This window comes from Chiloscyllium punctatum, chromosome 18 (genome assembly GCF_047496795.1).
Source record: "Chiloscyllium punctatum isolate Juve2018m chromosome 18, sChiPun1.3, whole genome shotgun sequence".
Taxonomy (NCBI): domain Eukaryota; kingdom Metazoa; phylum Chordata; class Chondrichthyes; order Orectolobiformes; family Hemiscylliidae; genus Chiloscyllium; species Chiloscyllium punctatum.
In genome coordinates this window covers 82,296,854-82,320,309 of record NC_092756.1, presented here as the reverse complement: position 1 = coordinate 82,320,309, position 23,456 = coordinate 82,296,854, and the positions used below count along the sequence as shown (strand labels likewise).

Genomic DNA, 23,456 nt, shown 5'->3' with positions numbered 1-23,456 from the left:
TATTAAACTAAAGATATTTTCCACCCCACCCCCACAAACTTAACTGACCTATTTTCAACCTGATATTGCCTCTTTCAATCGTGCTTTTAGTAACATCTACTGGGAAATGCAAGACTGTATAGCACCTTGTCCAGGAGAGACCCTGCCTCAACTCGAACCAGTTAGGCCTTCTCCTCAAATAACTGAATGGGCATGATGATTAGAGACAGCTATGAAACACAGTTTGGTCATCATTCTGTGCCAAGTGGCTCAGCGGTTAGCACTGCTGCCTCACAGCATCATGGTCCCAGGTTTAATTCCAGCCTCAGGCGTGGAGTTTGCACGTTCTCCCTGGGTTTGCTCCGGTTTCCTCCCACAGTCCAAAAAATTTGCAGGTCAGGTGAATTGGCCACGTTAAATTGCCCATAGTGTCATGTGCATCAGTCAGAGGGAAATGGGTCTGGGTGGATTACTCTTTGGAGGGTCAGTGTGGATTTGTTGGGCCGAAGGGCCTGCTTCCACACTGTATTGAATCTAAAAAAAAACACCAGCAAAAGCGCTATGGTTGGCATCAGAACCCTAGTCTACAAACACAAATTGCTTAAACTCAATGCTAGATATAACAGAGGGGCTGCTGGTACTCAGTGATAACTTGAAAAAAAGGCTCCCTAGAATGGAAGGGATTGGCTAAAATATACCCCTTTTGATTTCAATGATTATCTTGAAAACATGGCTCAATTGTAACCCTACTTAGCCCCACAGATATTATATTATACATTGAGACAAGTGGTCCCAGTTCCCAATTGTTGATTCAGAAAATTATCTCCCTGACCTGCAACAAATCTGAAGAGCAACATCAGATTCCACAAAAGAAAGGTCAATTTGCTTGAAGGTCAATTATTTGACCAAGAAATGTCAAATATCATACAATAAGCTCATTGTTTAGAGAAAAGTGGCCACAATTGTTTACTGCTGGATCTACCACTCAATTGGATAAATGTCTCCAAGAATTTTTTTACATGAAATATTTTAAATTGACTATTGCATTCAAGGTTCTACTAATAAATGTCACATGAATTAAACATTCATAAACTGATCACACTCTACCACTGCAAATACTGCTGTCAGTTTTCACCATCCTATACAGCTTTTGTTCCTATCTTCACTAATGCTCCACTGATGAAAATTAAACCAATATAAGGAATGCAAAAGATTGGCAACTGTGATTGCATTGTGTAGGGGCAGTGGGAGAGGAGAAAGAGACTGGCAAAGAGAGAGAGCACTGAATTTAGCATCACCTTTTCTGCTGATTCTTGTGAATCCAGTTGCAAGTCATAAGTAGGCTAGTTTGATCCTTCACAAATCAATGAAAATTGAAACTACTACCGCACATTTAATACCATGTTGCAATTGTAGCTAAAATCCATAAGCAACGGCAATTTGTTTACCAGAAGTTATCAATTTAAAAATAATACCAAATGATATCAATCTAAAAATAACAGCAGTAGGAGACATATTTTTTCCTCACTGCTGCCACAGTAACATTAATTGGCAGCAGTTAGATACTTGGAAAGGAGTGGATTTTTTGGACTAAATTGCACAGAAGATGGAAATAATTTAATTCAAAAGAAGCAATGTTGCTGCCATCTGAGGTCCAGCAAGAAAAGACTGCTCCAAGAAGCCTTGAGAGAGAGAGAAAAAAAATCAACACATTACATTCAGGCAAGCTGATTGTGTAGGCAATGGACATGCTCTTCAATTGCCACAGCATCTATTACTTTCCCATTTTATTTTTGGGAAGCACTACTGCGCCATATACATAGGAATGACTGGATAATATTGCAAAGACTACACGATGGTACCGTCAGTCCACACAGGATATTCTATTTATGCATTACTGACCTGCTTACTTGGCTTTCCTGCACAGGTGAGGGGCATCAGTCAAGTTTTGTTACTAACAAGGACCTACAGTAAGCCACCTGGCCCTTCCAGCCTGCTCTACCATTCAATAATATCATGCCCGATCGGATTTTAACTTCAATTCTACATTCCTGCATACCTTTAGTAATCTTTCAATTCCTTGGCAATCAAAAATCTACCTATCTCGACCTTAATATTTGAAGGTTCTGTATACATTGCCTTTCGTCCCCTCGGGATTTTAGTTTCAATTAAGTCACTTCTAACTCTAAACTTCAGAGCATACAGGCCAAGTCATAAAGATAATTGCTCATTCCAGTTTGGTAAGTCTTGTTAAACCTAGTAAACTGCTTCCAATGCATTAACATCTTTCTCTAAACACTGAAACCAGTACACCAGATGCAAACTTACCATGGTGCTGTGTAATCTAAGCATAACCTCACTACTCTTGCAATCCCCCTTACAATAAAAGTCATTTTATTAACTTTCCTGATTACTTGCTATATACCTGCACACCAACCTTCTGTGATTCATAAATTAAGACATTCACATCTCTCTGCATCTCAAAACACTACAAACTCTCAATGACCAAATTTTACACATTCCCACATTATACTCTATTTACCAGATCTTTGGCCACTCACCAATCTTTGGCAGGTTTCACCTCTTCACATTTCACTTTCCTACCTACCTTCACATCAACAGCAAATTGACTTATCATACCTTTACAATTGATATAAATGATTTGGATTGTCAAGAGTTGAAGCCCCAGCATGAACCCTTGTTACAGACCAGTTCTGCCCCAAAGAGATAGTGAGAAAAGAGAAGTCTGAGGCTGGTATTGTAGATAAGGGTAGCAAGTTAAATAATCAAGGCAGGCAGAGAACAAGGTAGGAATAATAAATTAAACTGCATTTATTTCAAGGTAAGAAGTCTGATAGGTGAGGCAGATGAACTCAGGGCATGGATGAGAACATGGTATTGGGATATCACAGTATAGAAACATGGCTCAGGGAGTGACAGGACTAGCAGCTTAATGTTCTAGGGTATAGTTGCAATAGGAAGGATAGAAAGAGGGGGACAAGAGAAGAGGGTGAGTGGCATTTTGGTTAAGGATAACATTTGATGAAGGATAACATCCTCTTAGGGAGGATATTCATAGAAGAATGTCCAGTGAAATTGTATGGATGAAACTGAGAAATAAGAATGGGACGTTTACTTTATTGAGATTGTACTATAGGTGTACAAAATACATTGAGGTAGATGAATCCCTGGGACCTGATCTGGTGTATCCCAGAACTTTGGGGGAAGCAAGGTAAGAGATTGCTGGGCCCCTTGCAGAGGTATTTAAAACGAACATAGACAGCCATGACAGGCGAGGGTCCAGAAGACGAGAACATAGCTAAGGTTGTGCCATTACTGAACAAAAAAAGGTGGTAAGGAAAAGTCAGGGAACTATAGACTGCTGAGCCTGACATCATTGGCAGTTGAGTTGGAAGGGATTCTGAGGGACATGAATTACATACGTTTGGAAAGCAAAAGACTGATTAGGATAGTTGACATGACTTTGTGTGGGGAAAACCAGGTCTCATTAAGTTGACTGAACTTTCTTTTAAAAAAAAGGGTGATAAAGAAGATTGATGAAGGCAGAGTAGGAAAGAGAGTGTCTATATGGACTTCAGCAAGGTATTTGACAAGGTTCCTCGTGTTAGACTGGTTAGCATGGGTAGAGCACACGGAATCCAGGGGAGCTAGTCTAATTGGATGCAAAATTGGCTTGAAGGTGAGAGACAGAGGCTGGTGGTAAAGGGCTGTTTTTCAGAGGAGACGCCCGTTACCAGTGGTGTGCTGCATGTATCAGTGCTGGGTCCACTGCTTTTTGTCATTTATATAAATGATTTGGATGGGAGGTCTGGTCACTAAGTTTTCATATTACACCAAAATAAATGGTGTAAAGTACAACAGAACTTTGACCAGAGGGTCAAATTGCTGAGGAGTGGTAGATTGCATTTGTTGCATTTTGATAATGCAAACCAGGGCAGGACTTTTACAGTTAATGCTAGGGCCCTGCAGAATGTTGCCAAACAAAGACACCAGGTGCACGGTTCCTTGAAAGTGAAAGTTGCAAATAGGCAGGATCGTTAAGACAGCATTTGGTACACTTGCCTTCATTGGTCAATGCATCGAGTATAGGAGTTGGGATGTTATGTTCCTGTTGTACAGGACATCAGTGAGGTCACTTTAGAATACTGCATTCAATTCTGGTCTCCCTGCCATAGGAAAGACGCTATTAAAATTTGAAAGGGTTCAGAAAAGATTCATAATGATGTTGCTGGGATTAGAAGGTTTGAGCTGTTAGGAGTCTTGCTCCTGGAGCATCAGAGGCTAAGGGGCGACCTTATTGAGGTTTTCAAAGTTTGTGAGATGATTTTTAGCTCGGGTGCTCGTTGTTGTGGTTCTGTTCGCCAAGCTGGAAATTTGTGTTGCAGACGTTTCGTCCCCTGTCTAGGTGACATCCTCAGTGCTTGGGAGCCTCCTGTGAAGCACTTCTGTGATCTTCCCTCCGGCACTTGTAGTGGTTTGAATCTTCCGCTTCTGGTTGTCAGTTCCAGCTGTCCACTGCAGTGGTTGGTATATTGGGTCCAGATCGATGTGCTTATTGATTGAATCTGTGGATGAGTGCTATGCCTCTAGGAATTCCCTGGCTGTTCTGTTTGGCTTGTCCTATAATTGCAGCGTCGTCCTAGTCGAATTCATGTTGCTTGTCATCTGTGTGTGGCTACTAAGGATAGCTGGTTTTGTTGTTTCGTGGCTAGTTGGTGTTTATGGATGCGGATCGTTAGCTGTCTTCCTGTTTGTCCTATGTAGTGTTTTGTACGGTCCTTGCATGGGATTTTGTACACTACATTGGTTTTGCTCATGTTGGGTATCAGGTCCTTCGTTCTGGTGAGTTTTGTCTGAGAGTGGCTGTTGGTTTGTGTGCTGTTATGAGTCCTAGTGGTCGCAGTAGTCTGGCTGTCAGTTTGGAAATGCTCTTGATGTGGCTAGTCCTTTGGGTTGTGGCATGTCCTCGTTCCGTTGTCTTTCCCTTAGGCATCTGTTGATGAAATTGCGCGGGTATCCGTTTTTGGCGAATACATTGTATAGGTGTTCTTCTTCCTCTTTTTGCAGTTCTGGTGTACTGCAGTGTGTTGTGGCTCTTTTGAATATAGTGTCTTGATGCAACTTCTTGTGTGTGTTGGGGTGGTTGCTTTCGTAGTTTAGGACTTGGTCTGTGTGTGTGGCTTTCCTATATACTTTTGTGGTGAATTTTCCGTTAAGTATTCAGGTTTATAAAATCATGAGGGGCATGAATAGGGTGAATAGCCAAGGTCTTTTCCCCAGGGCAGGGGAGTGCAAAACTAGAGGGCATAGGTTTAAGATGAGAGGGAAAGATATAAAAAAGGACCCGAGAGGCAACTTTTTCATGCAGAGGGTGGAGCATGTATGGAATGAGATGCCAGAAGAGGGAATGGAGGCTGGTAAAATTACATTTAAAAGGCATCTGGATGGATACATAATTAGGAAAAGGTTAAGTAGGATATAGGCTGAAAGCTGGCAAATGGTACTAGATTAATTTAGAATATCTGGTCAGCATGGATGAGTTGGACTGAAGGGTCTGTTTCTATGCTGTATAACTGACTCTCAGGATGATAAGAGTGCCCAAAAGTCAATGCCCATTGATTGGAGTTTTAGCTCAACAGGTTGCATTGTTAATTATCTCCATATGAACTCCACTGCTTTGTACATCCAGACAGAATTAGATAGCCATTTCAATGTATAGTTGAAGGAATGGACTTGGCTCAAAAACGTTACAATTTTTTTCCAATCACATCTAAATTCTTAAAAACAGCCTGTTGAATTCCTCCAACTGCTCGAATATGTTTAATGGGTGGAACTGTTTGCATTATATTTTAACTAGGAGGACCAAAGACACAATTTCAATCTGAATGAATTCACAGGATTGATAATTTGTGTTGTGTCAGTCAATTCCCTGCAGTTCATAGTTCAGCTTGTTCAGTTTTGATATTATGCCTGGTTTCCTTACAATGTCAAGCAACCACACATTGTCTAACAGCCCAGTGGACATTTCATTTTTTTTCTCAAACCAAGCAGTGATTTCAAAACATCAAATCTATAAATCTTTGCAGAACCTTCTCTCAAGCATATCAGCTTGGAAGATTAGTTCACTGCAGGTAGTATCACATTCAAATGAAGCATTTAAATAAGTAGACAATGCCTGTTTCTCAAATTTGTTTGCAACCTTTATTTGTGCAATGAAAGCTGATAAATATACTTGCTGATGGATTTTATGGTGGTAATTGATGGAGGGGAAATCAGAATCCTATCTGTAAAATACAGCCAAGCCCGCATTTGAACCAAGCATGGGTGCTGCACCATCAGTTGTGACTGTTTCTTGACTGGAATGCTTTTCTCAAACACCGATCTTTTGAATTTGTTGCAGATATTCTCATCTTTTGTTCTCTTTAGGGGTGAAAGGTAAGTTTTTTTCAGTTGGTACATTAAGTACCATGCACACAAAACCAATTGGCAGTCACCAATGGATTAAACATTCAATCCTTCTGTTCTTGCTAAAAACTTTATTCAAACAAGGATTCTACTTGGTTTGCTACTATGGAAGTACCAAAGGGACATACTCTGGATGGCTATTATTATTTCTTCCTTAATTTTGAATGAAAAGTTGGCAGTTAGTTATTGGTTCTTTATTGCTAGAAGGTAGCAGACATGCTATTTTGCTCCTGTGCAAGTCTTACCTCTTGTGATTGGAAAAAAGGGCAGTTTTGAAAGCTCAATGGTCCTTCAGCTTGTCAATCTTTTGACCAAACATATTGCTAAAGGGAAAACTAGCCTTGAATTTACTGCAAGTCATCATAATAAATTCCCCTTTTCTCTCAAAATATTTTAAGACAGCAACAAACATCTTTCACAGTTCAACCAAATTAAATTTTCTTATAGTGTGAGAAAATTACACTTGTTTTTCTTCACATAGTCCAGTTTCATTACTCATCATTTTTGCTGGCCAGGGATTTTTGTTTGCTGAGATAAATGATACCACTCACTAGATGGCTACAACTAAGATCAAAGCTTATATTATATTAGAGACATGACACATGATGAACAAACCAGTTTATCGACTTTTTAAATAATTAGTTGAACAGAAACAAATTCTGCAGTTTCAACCAATTAAGTTTTAAATATGGGTTTGGAAAATGCTTTCCCCTGCATTCATATCACTTTGTGGTCATGACATTACCCTGCCCTGGTGACACTACAGTTAGGCCTCTGGATTCACACATTTGGAGTGCTGTTTGCTGCTTTCAAGTGTGAAGGCACAGGAGGTCACACCTATCGTTGCAATTTGTTTTCAGGACCATGGGCCAGCTTCCATCACTCAGATTTTGGATGTACGACATCCCAGCATTCCCTGCAATTTTTCCTCATCCCACATGGACTTCTGAGTTCTGAGCATGGCAGCAGCTTCTGGAAACGAAGTTGTCTATCAACATCAAAGTGCACACACAGCTTAAAAGGAACTTGTAAAGTGTATAAGGGACTGAAACGGAGATCTGCCATCAAACGCTCTGCAATTGACCTGTCAAATGCTATCTACGGTTTGGAGACCATGGACTTAGATGACACGACAGAAATCCATATTTCCATATTTACCAGGAGACAAAGATAAGTGATATTTTAAGCAGTATATATTAAAAGTCAAAATTGAGTGATATTGACAAGGTTAACTGAATGAGAAATTGGATTTCAATGTTGGCAAACACGAAGTCACTAACTGGATGCATTAAGAACAAAACAGGGCATTTGCTAATCAGTGAAAAGCTAGAAATAGAAGAAATCCAAAGAGATTTGGGGTTCAGATCAGAGATCATCCAAAGTCAGTGATTGCTGCAAAAGTATTCATAAAGGCTCATGTCACGCTGGCCATTACATCCAAAGGACAAGAATACAGAGAGTAAAAGTCACACTTTAGGCATACAAAGCTCTGTTAAGTCTACAGATGGAGTTACTGTGAGCAGACGTGGGTACCACCCCCTCAGAAACAGCCTCGGAAGAGTGCAACAGATTTACCAGAACGATATCTCGACTCCAACGATCAGATTACAAGGTAAGATTAACAAACTAAATTTCTAGTCACTTCAGTCTAAAAGTTAAGGGTGATTTATTTGAAGTTTTTAAAAATGTTATGGGATAGAGCCAATAGAAAGGTAGATGAAGTAAACTAACCTCTTGAGAGCCAAGGACCTGGGTGGGGGGGGGGGAATGGGTGTAGTGCACAGCACAGCCTAAACATTACAGCCAGACTCTTCAGCTGTGAATTCACAAAACATTGACAAGTTTGGAACTCCCCTCCACAAATACATAGTGCAAGATCTACTGTTACATTTCTACCCGAAATTGATAGCCATTAGGTATTCAAGAATATGGGAAAAAGGTTAGAAGTAGGTCACAGATCAACCATGATCATATTAAATGACAGGTCAAGCTCAAGGGGACACTACTGTTTATATGATCCAGGAGCACCGCTCACCTTTCTTTATTTCCTCCTAACGTGTGTTTTTCACAAGTGAGCGAACATCACAGCTGTGGATGAATCTGTGTACGAATCTGTGTACAAGATAGCAATTGGAAAACTGGAACCTTGTGTGATTATTCACTCCTACTTTCAAGCTGATTTCAAGGCTTATTCTGAATAGTTAAGCAACAATTCCCTCTGTCTCTGATTACAACATAAATATGCAAGCAGTCTTTGAACATTTGGTTGGAATTTAAAAATGGAGCAACTGAAATTTCTCAATTGAATACTTCAACCATGAGTTTTCATTAATTCAAATCATTGCTGTCTAACTTTTTGGCACATATTTACACCAGACACATGCTTGCTTTAGTTTAACTGTGACTGTCAGATGTTAATATATGCTGTAACAATTTGTCTAAAAGTTAGGAAATTAGCATTTGCCACATTTTTCATTATACTCATCAAAAGATGAGGTTCAAAAGACTTCCTTTTTTCATCAAAAATGTTTATACGCAAGGTAACCAAGAATATTTACATTGTTGTTGATCCCTTTGAATTTTTGCAAATGAGTTTTTACTTGTCTGTAATACACCAACTGCACTTAAGCTACGAATCAACATATTTTCTGACTGCACAGAATTGAGAGACCAGTAAGCAGATTACTCAAAGTAAAGATCATTGTAAATCCTTAATATATACATCTGCAGTAAGGTCAGCTTCCAGAAAAAGAGGATAAATTACCCTGATGTCAGAGAGTCATAGAGATGTACAGCATGGAAACAGACCATTTGGTCCAACCTGTCCACATCGACCAGATATCCCAACCCAATCTAGTCCCACCTGCCAGCACCCAGCCCATATCCCTCCAAACCCTTCCTATTCATATACCCACCCAAATGCTTCTTAAATGTTGCAATTGTACCAGCCTCCACCACATCCTCTGGCAGCTCATTCCACACACGTACCACCCTCTGCGTGAAAAAGTTGCCCCATAGGTCTCTTTTATATCTTTCCCCTCTCACCCTAAACCTATGCCCTCTAGTTCTGTACTCCCCAACCCCAGGGAAGAGACTTTGTCTATTTATCCTATCCACACCCCATAATTTTATAAACCTCTACAAGGTCACCCCTCAGCCTCCAACTCTCCAGGGAAAACAGCCCCAGTCTGTTCAGCCTCTCCCTGTAGCTCAAATCCTCCAACTCTGGCAACATCCTTGTAAATCTTTTCTGAACCCTTTCAAGTTTCACAACATCTTTCCGATAGAAAGGAGACCATAATTGCTTGTAATATTCCAACAGTGGCCTAACCAATGTCCTGTTCAGCCACAACATGACCTCCCAACTCCTGTACTCAATACTCTGACCAATAAAGGAAAGCATACCAAACACCTCCTTCACTATCCTATCTACCTGCCACTCCACTTTCAAGGAGCTATGAACCTGCCCTCCAAGGTCTCTTTGTTCAGCAACACTCCCGAGGACCTTACCATTAAGTGTATAAGTCCTGCTAAGATTTGCTTTCCCAAAATGTAGCACCTTGCATTTAATCGGAATTAAACTCCATCTGCCACTTCTCAGCCCATTGGCCCATCTGGTTCAGATCCTGTTGTAATCGGAGGTAACCCTCTTCGCTGTCCACTACATCTCCAATTTTGGTGTCATCTACAAACTTTCTAACTGTACCTCTTATGCTCGCATCCAAATCATTTATGTAAAATGACAAAAAGTAGAGGACCCAAGATATTTTCTATTCAAGAGATGCTATTACACACCTCTGTGTAATAGAACCTCACATCCTAGATCAAATATAGGGATAGTATCACTGCACTTCAAAAGCCAGAGATTCTCAAGGTAGATATTCTCTAATCATCCTGCTTAGACTTTATTATACATCTCTGAAGTAGATAAGCGGTTGAACCTGGTTCTCCTCACCCAGACATAGGAACATTACCACTGCACCATAAAAAGCCTAAATTTTCTCAGCAGTATCCTTGTCCCAATCATCATAATCTTCAGCTGTGCCAATGACCAGCCCTCCAGAGGGAAAGAATTCAGGTAGCTTGTGTTCAGATATAAAAAAGATTATACAACATTCAGGCCTGGGTTGTACAATGGCAAGGACAACAAATGCAATGCAATGATCAATTCTAACAATAGAGAATGCAACCACCTTCCTTTGAACTAAGTATATACGTGTGTGTGCAGCGACAAATCAGCCTCTGATTAGCACCAACCCATTCCCCCAAATACTCACCCCCACTGACAGTGTAGCAGTACCAACCACACAAAAGCTGCAAAATGAGCCATCAAGGCTCCTTCAAGAGCATTTTCTAAACACATTGTATATTCTCTGCCTTCGAGCTGGTGAAGGCAAAGACAGCTGCCTGCAAGTTCCACTCCAAAACATGTACCATCCTGACTTAAAAATGATATCACTGTGCATGTCACTCACTCAATCCTGGAAATCCCTCCACAACTGCACTATGTCACATAAACTAAGAAAGTGGTAAGGAAAAGCCAGGCAACTATAGACTGATGAGCAATTTGTTGGGAGGGGATTTGGAGGGATAAGATTTACATTTATTTGGCAAGGCAAGAACTAATTAAGAATAATCAACATAGCTTTGTGAATGGGAAATTGTCAAATCACTAATAAGTTAGTGGGATACAAAGTGACAAAGAAAATTGAAGGCAGAAAGGTGGTCATTGTCCAAATGAACTTCTGCAAGGTGGTCGATAAGGTTCTGCATGGTAGACTCTGATTAGTAAGGTTAGATTACATGGAATCCAAGGAGAGCTAGCCATTTGGAGAATAAACTTTTAATACTGGCTTGAAGGTACGAGACAGAGGGTGGTGGTGAGGGCTGTTTCTCAGAGTGGAGGCTGTGACCAGTGATGTGCCACAAGGATCGGTGCTAGGTCCTCTGCTTAACTATATCTCCTATATTCACATCTGAATGTGAATATACGAGATAATAGTTAATAAGTTTGCAGATGACACCAAAATTGGTGTAGTGGACAGTGAAAGTTATCTCAATAAAATAGGACCTTTATCTGATGGGCAGGTGGAGTTTAACTTTTGATAAATGTGAGGTATTGCATTTTGGCACGGCAAATCAGGGCAGGACTTATACACTTCATGGTAAGGTTCTAGGGAGGGTTGACAAACAGAGACCTTGGAATGCAGGTTCATAATTCCTTGAAGGTGAAATCACAGGTAGACAGGATAGTGAAGGTGGTGTTAGGTACGTTTGCCTTTATTGGGCAATGCATGGAGTATAGTAGTTGAGATGTCATGGGGCAGCTGTTTAGGCCACTTTTGGAATACAGCATTCAGTTCTGGTTTTCCTGCTGTAAACTTGAAAGGGTGCAGAAAACAATTACAACAATGTTGCTGGGGTTAGAGACTTGAGCTGAGGGTAAGGCTGAGCAGGCTGGGGCTATTTTCTTTGGAGCATTAGAGGCTGAGGGGTGACCTTAGAGGTTTATAAAATCATGAGGGGCATGAATAGAGAGAATAGCCAAGGTCTTTTTATACCCCAGAACTACAGAATATTGGTTTAGGTTGAGTGGGGATAGGTATAGACAAAGGGACCCAAGGTCCAAAGTTTTCTCCAAAAAAAAAAGTGAAAGCTGCCAAAGGAAGTGGTGGAGGTTGGTATAATTACAACAGTTGAAAGACATCTCAAATGAGGATATGAATAGGAAGGGTTTAGAGGGACAGAGTTAAATTAATCTAGTCCTATTTGACCTATCACTAAGTTGATTATATTAGATTCCCTACAGTATAGAAAACAGGCCCCTCAGTCCAACAAGTCTGTATTGACCCTCCAAAGAGTATCCGACCCAGACCCATTCCCATACCCTATATTTACCCCTGACTAATGCATCTAACTCTATGGCCATGCTAAACTGCCCAATTCACCTAACCTGCACATCTTTGGATTGACAGGAAACCGGACCAACTGGTGGAAAGCCATGCAGATACAGGAAGAACATGCAAACTCCAGACAGACAGACACCCGAGGCAGGAATCAAACCCAGGTCCCTGGTGCTGTCAGGCAGCAGTGCTAAATCACTGAGCCACCATGCTGCCGTTCGTTCAATGTGGCAACTCACCATCACCTTCAAAGACATTTATAGGCAATAAATGATAGCATTGCCATTAATGCTCACATCCCATTAACAAATGAAAGGAAATTCACAGGAAACGGTTCAATAAAAAACTAGAAATTTTAAGATAAGTGCACCCCTTACAATGCACAAACAACATTACTTTCTTCTGGCTTCTAAAACAACAGCACGTATTTAGTGCTGATTTATAGCAGGTTTTTCTGTGGAATATATTCCACAATACAACTCCATAGATAAGTTGCCCAGAACCCACAAAAGGTAGATTAGTTAGTAGAATTATCCTAGATACTCATCTAAATAACATCACAACTAAAAATAAAAATGACAGATGCAACTATAATGACATCACCACCACCTTTGTGGATCTTGGTAGACAAGTCACTAAAAGCTACTTGACGGGCAAAAAAAAACCCAAAATGGCTTCATCACACAATTTCAAATATAACAAGGACATCATTCTATAATTATAGATAATGTCACATTCAGTACTGACTTCTGGACATTCCCAAATGTGAGGCAATGATTTAACTAGTTGAACACTGAAAAAGAAATTACTTAATTGTGGGAGATTGGAAAAGTTTATATTTCCTGGAAACAGATGGAATGATCAAGTTTTGTATGTAAATAATGAAATAAATTACTGGAAACACTTAGCAAATCAGACAATGATTGTGCAAGGTAAGTTAATGCTTCAAATCAATGCCCTTTCATTAAAGCCAGAAGATTGCAGAGAATAACATGCTTTAAATTGTTAAAGTAATGTTCAGGATTGACAGCATATTTAGGAAACAAATTCTGACTGATGAAAATCTAGATCATGAGGATTTAATCTTTTTAGCTAAGCCAGCTAAAAGGAAATCCAGGGGTAAAAATAGCACATAAGTTGAGAATTTGGAATACATTGACAGTGCATTTATATCTTTTCTGGGTCAATATTAGTGTTTTTAAAAAAAGAGAAAAATTCACTTGTGAAGGAATTGTAAGAACAATAGAAAAGTGCTGAAATTGGGATTAAAATACAGAGCTGCAAATTCAAAATGACAGAAGTCAAAACAGACCATATTTAATTTCTCCCAAATTCTTCAGAAAGAGTTATGCAGCCTTTGGGATTGCATTAATGAATAGAGTACTCAGTGAAGGGGAAAATTACCTGCTCTAAAACACCAAACTCGTATGTGTCACCTACTCCTCTGCAATCAAAAGTATAATACACCAACAGTACAAGTTCCACTGTTTATAAAGATCATGTTCCCTGCTCAAATGACAGTGAAAAATGGATCAAAGCTTTCTTCTTATAATCACCTCATGTAAATAATTATAAATAGATCTGATCAGCTGAGAAATGAATTTGTAGACGACGAAGCTCATTAGACTCCCCAGGAGCAATCCTTGGAAGTGGTTTGGGAAGACCAGTTGAAAGGTCTCCCAACAACTGCCGTTGCCAACCTCATCACAACATAAGCTATTCAGCCTCTTAGGCCTGTTCCATTCTCAAGTAGACCATCATGCATCTTTATCTTAACTCCATTTCCCCAGCCTTTTCTTGATAACCTTACCTGATAAAAATACGTTGGTAAATTAAAACAAATAGTGGCAGATGCTGGAAATCTGAAAAACAAAAAGTTGCTGGAGAAACTCAGCAGGTCTAGCAGCACTTGTAGAGAAATCAGAGTTAAATGTTATGAGACCAGTGACCCTTAGTCAGAACTGACAGCATCTGGAAAAAGAAAAGTGGACTTTATCTTGATGACAAACGGTCAGTGAAATGAGAGCGGATAGGTGAAGATCTAGCCCATAGAGAAATAAAAAAGGAAGAAAAAGGGATTGTTGATAGTAAGCCAGTGAGGAAGAAATGGTAGATGGGTGACAACAGGGATGATGAGTGATAAAAATGAGTTGGCTGTGCTGAAAGCACCCAGTGTCATGACTGGACACAGGGCATGGTGGCGAACAAAATTCATGGAAAGAATTGTTCAGGCTCTAAAATGATTGAACTTGATATTGTGTGTTGAAGGCTGCAAGGTCCCCAAATGGAAAATGAATCCTGTCCTTGCGCTAAGCCTTGCTGGAATACTGCAACATTTATTCCGATTTCTCTCCAAAAATATGCTGATGTTAGACGCGAGCATTCAGCATCCATTACTTCATAAGAACACGAGTTCAAGATCTCCATTATTGTTGTGGTTCTGTTCGCCGAGCTGGGAATTTGTCTTGCAAACGTTTCGTCCCCTGTCTAGGTGACATAGTCAGTGCTTGGGAGCCTCCTGTGAAGCGCTTCTGTGCTGTTTCCTCTGGCATTTATAGTGGCCTGTCTCTGCCGCTTCCGGTTGTCAGTTCGAGCTGTCCACTGTAGTGGCCGGTATATTGGGTCCAGGTCGATGTGTTTGTTGATAGTCTGTGGATGAGTGCCATGCCTCTAGGAATTCCCTGACTATTCTCTGTTTGGCTTGCCCTATAATGGTAGTGTTGTCCCAGTCGAATTCATGTTGCTTGTCATCTGTGCGTGGCTACTAAGGATAGCTGGTCGTGTCGTTAGAACAAACAGTCTTACCAAACTCTGGGTCAGATACGTGGATGATACCTTTGTAATAATTAAAAACACAGAAATAGAGAACACACACCAGATCATCAACGCCACACTCACAGGAATCCGATTCACTAGAGAGGAAGAAAAGGACAACCAACTCCCATTCCTAGACGTGATGGTACAGAGAACACCGAACAGAGAATTCACCACAAAGGTTTACAGGAAAGCCACACACACAGACCAAGTCCCAAACTATGAAAGCAACAACCCCGACACACACAAACGAAGTTGCATCAGGACACTATTCAAAAAGGGCCACAACACACTGCAGCACACCAGAACTACAAAAAGAGGAAGAGGAACACCTATACAAAGTATTCGCCAAAAACAGATACCCTCGCAATTTCATCAACAGATGCTTAAGGGAGAGACAACAGAATGAGGACATGCCGCAACCCAAAGGACTAGCCACACTACCATACATCAGGAGCATTTCCGAACTGACAGCCAGACTACTGCGACCACTAGGACTCATAACAGCACACAAACCAACAGCCACGCTCAGACAACAACTCACCAGAACGAAGGACCCGATACCCAACATGAGCAAAACTAATGTATTGTACAAAATCCCATGCAAGGACTGCACAAAACACTACATCGGACAAACAGGAAGACAGTTAACGATCCGTATACACGAACACCAACTAGCCACGAAACGACACGACCAGCTATCCTTAGTAGCCACGCACAGATGACAAGCAACATGAATTCGACTGGGACAACACTACCATTATAGGGCAAGCCAAACAGAGAATAGTCAGGGAATTCCTAGAGGCATGGCACTCATCCACAGACTATCAACAAACACATCGACCTGGACCCAATATACCGGCCACTACAGTGGACAGCTCGAACTGACAACCGGAAGCAGCAGAGACACGCCACTATAAATGCCGGAGGAAACAGCACAGAAGCGCTTCACAGGAGGCTCCCATCACTGACGATGTCACCTAGACAGGGGACGAAACGTTTGCAAGACAAATTCCCAGCTCGGCGAACAGAACCACAACAACGAGCACCCGAGCTACAAATCTTCTACCAAACTTTGAATCTCCATTATCCTTTGCAATGAAAAAATGAGTTTTGATTTCACACCCAAACGGCAAAGTTCAAAATGTCAACAGGAAACAATTTAACCTACCAAACTCCTTGAAAGATTTTCATTAACTCACTTCATAGCCATCTTAACTCAATAGAATACAAGGCATAATCTATCCTAATAGCTTAGTGTTCCACTTCTTTCTGGGGAATTGGAGCAATAGTTTTCCTGATGTAGGTACCCAAACCAAGTGTAGCATTTCAGATAAAGTTTGTGAATTGAAACATTTTGTATCCTTAAGACAAAAGCAACAGTTCATTAATATGGATATATTACCTTTCAACTCAAAATTTAGTTTTAGTGATTTGAGTGACTCAGTGATGCATGACAGGAGTAAAAAGAAAGGTGGCTGGCTCATTGGTCTAAGGTTATAACTCTTGCTTTTTTTCCGGTTGGGGGGGGGGGGGGGGGGGGGGGGAATTGAATTTGAGAGAGATACCAGTAAAATGGCATTAAAGAGATGATCAGCCATTATCTAAAATGGTGTGACAGGCTCAAATCAGCTGAAAGGCCCACTCTTGAGTTTTACATTCTCAGCATGTGTTTTGGGTAACTAAATCCCTTTACTTCTCTTTGGTCCCCATGAAGAAAACATACTCATTTGTCTTTCCCAGTACTTGACATGTATTAAATGTCATTGATTTAACACATTCTGTTCTTTTGTAATGTAATGTAGTTTCATCTGAAAACATGAATTCAGTCATTCAATTCACTAATACAAGAAACGAAAACATCACTTCTAGGATCAATGACAAACATAATTATACAGGATTGCTCCAATAAGGTGCATTCCCATTGCTGCCCTTTTCAAGAAGAACTGAAACTTGTCCCGCCCCCCCAGCCTTATGTAATCAAGGCATCTGAAGACAACTATGTACACTGTAGAGAAAATAATGAAAAATCAGAAACAGGATCACAAAATAAGGCAAACATTGTTGTGGACCAAAATATCAATCACACAAAACATTTTACTAGCCACCAACTGCATCTACTTATATGGGGAACTGAATTTTACAAGCTCTCTCACCAGACACTGCCAGAAAGTTAATTGTTAATTTGTATTTCAAGCATAAGGAATAGCATAGAATATGGAATGATAAAAATAACAGTAACTGGAAGAAGCTAGCACAAGACCAAGGTGAACACTGTCACACTCAAGCAAGTTTGTTAAGGCAAACGTCATACTGGACTAGGAATGTTATTTCTCTTCCCACAGATGCTGCTAGACCTGCTGAGTTTCTCCAAAAACCTTGGTTTGTTTAGGTAAGTTTGTGTACTTTGGATAATTGGTATTGGAGGCAATGTCAAAGGCAGAACATAGGAACACAGAGCAGGCATAAACAATTTGTCCCCTCAAACCTGTTCTGCTTTTTAACACAATCATGATGTGTTAAAAACATTATAACCAGGAATCCACATTCCTGCCTATCCTGATAATCTTTCACTCCCTTGCTTATCAAGAATCCTTCCTTTAAAAATTCAAAACGCAAGCTCCAATGATTTACTACAAATGGAAGAAAACAAAAATAACCTCATCTATTTTAAGCAGGCGACCCCTTATTTTTAAGGTAAAGTCAGACAGACATAAGCAAAAGTAAGGAATATAGCTCACAAGATTCTATTTTCCTCTATGGCTCAGAAATTGAAACAATGAAAAGATCTGTAGGAGAAGAGAGAAATCTTTGAAACGTGAATACAGTAGAGCCCCGTAGCCAAGGGGATTACGTTCCATGACCTACCGCAGAAGCCTGAAACTGCAGATAGGTGCAAACCCAAATCACTTAAATGGGAAATGTACCTTCCCGACAGCCTCCTGGTCCCTGGCTCTGGAATGCTTCCTTTTATATGTTCGGGCTGCAGTAAACCACAGGTCAGTGAAACCATGGTAACTGGACCCCCGAAACGGGGGTCGCTCTGTAGAGTCATAAGGTCATAGAATCATACAGCGCATGCTGACCAAGTATGCCAAACTAAACTTGTCCCATTTGCCTGCACTTGGCCCATATCCCTCTAAATCTTGCCTATTCATTTATCTGAGAGTGTGTGGTACTGGCAAAGCACAGCAGGTCCGGCAGCATCTAAGGAGCAGGACGCTGCCTGACCTGCTGTACTTTTCCAGCACCACACTCTCAACTATGCTCGCCAGCATCTGCAGTCCTCACTTTCTCCTCTTCATTTACTTGTCCAAATGCCTTTTAAAGATGTAATTGTAGCCACCTCTCCCACTTTCTCTTCCAGCTCATTCCATGAATCTTGTGTGAAAACTTTGCACCTCAGAGCCCTTTTAAATGTTTCCCCTCTCACCTTAAACCTATATCCTCTAGTTTTGGAATCCCATACCCAGGGGAAAGACCTTGGGTACTCACGTTATCTATGCCTCTCATTATTTTAATTTTATAAACCTCTCATAAATGTCACCCCCTCAACCTCCTATGCTAGAGGGAGGGAAGTCCAAACCTAGGGTTTGAGCTAGGTGTAGTTGGATGATGGATATCAAGATGGTTAAGACAAGCTACAAGTCAATCTGTAAGAATGATGCATGATAGATCAAGATAGCACCCGGCAGGAGTGACTCTTAAAAATCATGTTTAAAGTTTACATCTTCTAAAAAAATTGATTTTAAAAATATTATTCATTCACATAATGCAGAACCACTAGTCAGACCAGCATTAAATAGTCCACCTCGGTTGCCCTAGAGGAGCTTGAGTTGCCTTCTTGAAGATCACAGCTATTGGAGTGTTACGAAAGTTCCAGGATTTTTCCCAAATTTCTGATCTAAAATGCACAGCTGAAAGAGTGCCTGAAATAGAGCTGGCAATAACTTTCAAAAAGGACATCAGACAAACATCTGAAGGAGATAAATTTCTGGAAGACTGTGGAGAAGTGGTAGTGTGCAGTTTAAAAACAAAATGACATATGACAATTGAAACAACCTCCCACAACAAAGCCAAAAGCATACGGTTTTCGGTCTACAACATGGTAAATAATGCACTAATTTTCACATCTACATAGTACGTACACAATATTATGCGGCATAACATTACATAGTACTGCAATCAGTATGGCAGAAATGAAACAAAACAAAAAGTTCAATTTGGACAGCCCCCAGAAACAAACCAACAGACCGATGACAGCATCACATGATGTTTACATCCCAAAGCAGGCGGGACATAACTGATTGACAGGCGCATCCGCCAATAACACATACGCTGTGTCCGAAAGTAGCCAACCGTTGCCTTGGGGGCGGGCCTAAGGAATTGATTGACATGCCAGGCTCGGGAAGTGGAACCTCACACCAACACCGCACCCCCTCGGACAGTTCAAACCGAGAAGGCGACAATGTTCGCTCACAGTCGGCTTTAAGCCCATCACGACACCTGGACCAAAAACGCTCTCGAACATAAAACGCGATTTTTAAAATAAGTTGGCCGCAGACGTTGACCGAGTAAAGGGGGAACGGATCTGATGTCCGAAGAACGACCAGGCCGCAAGCGTCTTTTATTTTCGAAACAACCATCCAGGTTAACAGGAGGGAGGAATAAGGTGGGAGGGGGAAGGGAAAGAGAGGAAAACAACAGGTCCTCACCTCTCGCCATTATTGACAACAATACCACCGTTCTGCGAATGATTCCTGTTGAGCGCCATCTTTTTTTTCCCCCCAAAGTCTTCGCTGAGGAGGAGAATGGGCGGGCGCAGGACGCAGTGACGTCGCACGTTATGAAGACACGTACGGAGGCGGGGCGGTCTCCATGGTGATCCGTGACTCTCAATGGGGCGCGCGGCCTGGCCGAGCCGTGTCCATGGTAACCGGTGACTCACAATGGGGACAGCTGGTCACGTACTTTGGAGTCTTGTGGCTGTCACCTGATCATATGTGGCTATTGCCTGAGACCGGAAGAAGTGGGAATGGGCAAACCAAGAGGTTCCTCTGCTTCACCATTGAATAAAATTATGTTTGATTTGACTGTGGCTCTGAGTCGACTATCCTATCTGTACCACATGAGCATTAATAATGAAAAATCTATCTCAACTCTGTCTTAAGTGGTCATGATTTGGAGGTGCAGGTGTTGGACTGGGGTGTACAAAGTTAAAAATCACACAACATCAGGTTATAGTCCAACAGGTTTATTTGGAAGCACTAGCTTTCGTAGCACCGCTCCTTCATCAGATGGTTGTGGAGGACACAATTGAAAGGCACTGAATTTAGAGCAAAAGTTTACAGTGTGATGTAACTGAAATTATACATTGAAAAATACCTTGATTGTCTGTTGAGTCTTTCATCTGTTTGAATACCATGATAGTTTCACTTCTCTCATATGTAAATCACAAAACTTGTTTTTGAAAAAGTTGCATTTTCAGGTTAACTGTAACAATTGGTGTTAGCTAGACAATATGTTGAAGGTAAAAACAATGACTGCAGATGCTGGAAACCAGATTCTGGATTAGTGGTGCTGGAAGAGCACAGCAGTTCAGGCAGCATCCGAGGAGCAGTAAAATCGACGTTTCGGGCAAAAGCCCTTCATCAGAAATATATTGAAGGTGTTAGCCCCCTGTGTTCTCTGTCTATGCATTGATGTTTAGATTGATTCTAATCTAAAAAGTGAGATAACACAGTTTTACATGAATTCATGCAGTTTTTGAGCAAAATTTGCAGATTTCATGAAATGTAACTCTGCAAGTACAAATTCACCCCACAAAATATCTGTATATGTGTGCATGTGGGTCTTTGTTTGTCTGTCTGGGTTGAGGTTTGTGAGTGTGAGAGAAAGTGTATGTGAGTGTAGAGTGTCTTAATTCTGTGAGGGGGTGCATTTGTGAGTGTGGGAATGTATGTGTGTCTGGGGTGAGGGGTTGTGAGTGTGAGAGAGTGTATATGTGTGTGCGTGAATGTAGAGTGGTCTAAATCTCTGAGAGGATGCATGTGGGCGTGTGTATGACTGTAAGGGTGTGCGTGAGTGTCTGTGTGCGTGTCTATGTATATGTGTGTCCGTGTGTAGAGGAGTGCCTGTGTGTGTGCATAGTGCAATGGTGGTCACCTGTATTGTGACATGAACCCAAGGTCCCGGTTGAGGCCCTCCCTATGGGTACCGAACTTAGCTATCAGCCTCTGCTTGGCCACTTTTCGCTACTGCCTGTCCCAAAGTCTGCCTTGGAGAATAGTCACCTGAAGGTCCAAGGTCGATTGTCCTGGACCACTGAAGTGTTCCCCAACTGGGAGGGAACACTTCTGTCTGTTGATTGTTGTGCGGTGCCCATTCATCTGTTGCCATAGCCTTTGCTCGGTTTCCCCAATGTACCATGCCTCCGGGCATCCTTGCCTGCAACGTATAAGATAGACAACGTTGGCTGAGTCACATGAGTACCTGGCATGTACATGGTGGGAGGTGTCCCCACGTGTAATGGTGGTATCTATGTCCACACTCTGACACGTCCTCCAGCGCCTACCGTGACAGGGTTGTATGGAATTTACCTGAAAGCTGGGCAGCTTGCTACGAACAATGATCTGTCTGAGGTTTGGTGTTGTTTAAAGGCGAGCAGTGGAAGTGTGGGGAAGGTCTTAGCGAGTGCTCATCCTCATTGATAATGTGTTGCAGGTCACAAAGAACATGCCATAGTTTTTCAGCTCCTGGGAAGTACTGAACAACGAAGGGTACCCTGTTGGTTGCAGCACGTGTCTGTCCCCTGAGGAGATCATTAGGGTTCCTTGCTGTGGCACGTTGGAACTGGCGGTCGATGAGTTGAGCATTGTACCCTGTTCTTATGAGGACATCCCTAAGTCTTGAGTATAATCAGTAAGCCAGCCTCCACACTCCAGTCTAACACCAGCATCTCCAAATCATGTCCACAGATCTCTGTAGGATTAAATGTGAAAGACTTGATTTGAAATTCCTCTTAATCTTCTTTAGCATCTTTACTCGGGTTGCCACAATGTAGTTTGAATTGAATTGAATTTATCGTTATGTGTACTGATGCATAGTGAAAAGCTTTGTCTTGTGAGCAATACAGGCAGATCACAGAGTTGAGTAGCATAGATTAGTAAATAATAGGTAAACAGCAGGAAAAACAAAAACGCAGGTACAGGCGAATGTTAAGAGTTTGTGAGTCCATTCGGTATTCTAACAACAGTAAGGTAGAAACTTTCAAAACCGGCTGCTGTGTGTTCAGGCTTCTGTACCTTCTCCCGGATGTTAGAGTGTAGGAAAACATTGCCAGGGTGGGATGGATCTTTGAGAATGCTGGTGACCTTGCTTGACATTGGGCCTGGTAGATGGATTCTATAGATGGGAGGTTGGCCTTTGTGATTGTCTGGGCCAAATTCACCACTCTCTGTGACCGTCTCTGGTCCTGAATGGTATTGTTGTCATACCAGGGAGTGTGATACATCTAGACAAAATGTTCTCGATGGCGCACCAATTAAAAGTTGGGCAAGGGTATTCGCCATCGTGCCAAATTTCCTCAGCTGCCTGAGGAAGAAAAGATAATTTTGGGCCTTTGTAACCAGCGCATCCATATGAAGAGTCCGAGAAAGCTTGTTGTGGATGACCACTCTCAGGAGCTTGACACTGTCCACTCATTCCACCTCTGTGCTGTTAATGCGTAGGGAGGTATGAGTAACATCCCACCAAAAGTCAATAATGAGTTCCTTGGTTTTGCCGGCATTGAGAGCTAGGTTGTTCTCAGTGCACCATTTTTCCAGGTCGTGCACCTCCCATTTGTAGACTATTTCGTTGCCAACTGAGATTCGACCAACTATGGTGGTGTCATCAGCTAACTTGTAAATGGCATTAGTCTGGTATTTGGTGATGCAGTCATGGGTTTACAGTGAGTAAAGTAGGGGGCTGAGTATGCACCCCTGGGGGGGTCCACTGTTGAGTGTTAGTGAGGATAAATTATTGTCCTCAATATTCACTGATTGTGGTCTGTGGGTCAGGAAACTGAGGATCCAGTTGCAGAGAGTGGGGCTTAGTTTGGTCATCCTACTCCATCTCCTGCTACCTGTTCCAGACTGCTGTATTCAAGTGACTCGCTGCCACATCCTTCCATTCTGTCTTCACCACTGGCCTCAGAACCAAGCTCATGGCCTACATGGTGCAATGTTACCTGCCCTTCTGTATGTGTTGGAGTTGTGGACAAGCAGACACCTC

The 23,456-nt window shown here is 41.5% G+C and overlaps 1 protein-coding gene across 1 annotated transcript in view; it reads right to left on the bottom strand.

The window, feature by feature from the left end:
• LOC140489247 (WW domain-binding protein 2-like) overlaps window positions 1-20,071 on the bottom strand; it is a 40,510-nt gene extending 20,439 nt beyond the window's left edge. Inside the window, exon 1 of the mRNA XM_072588586.1 lies at window positions 19,898-20,071. Within this exon, the coding sequence (XP_072444687.1) occupies window positions 19,898-19,956 (59 nt within the window). The 5' untranslated portion in view covers window positions 19,957-20,071. The remainder of the gene's footprint in view (window positions 1-19,897) is intronic.
• Window positions 20,072-23,456: the final 3,385 nt, after the last annotated feature.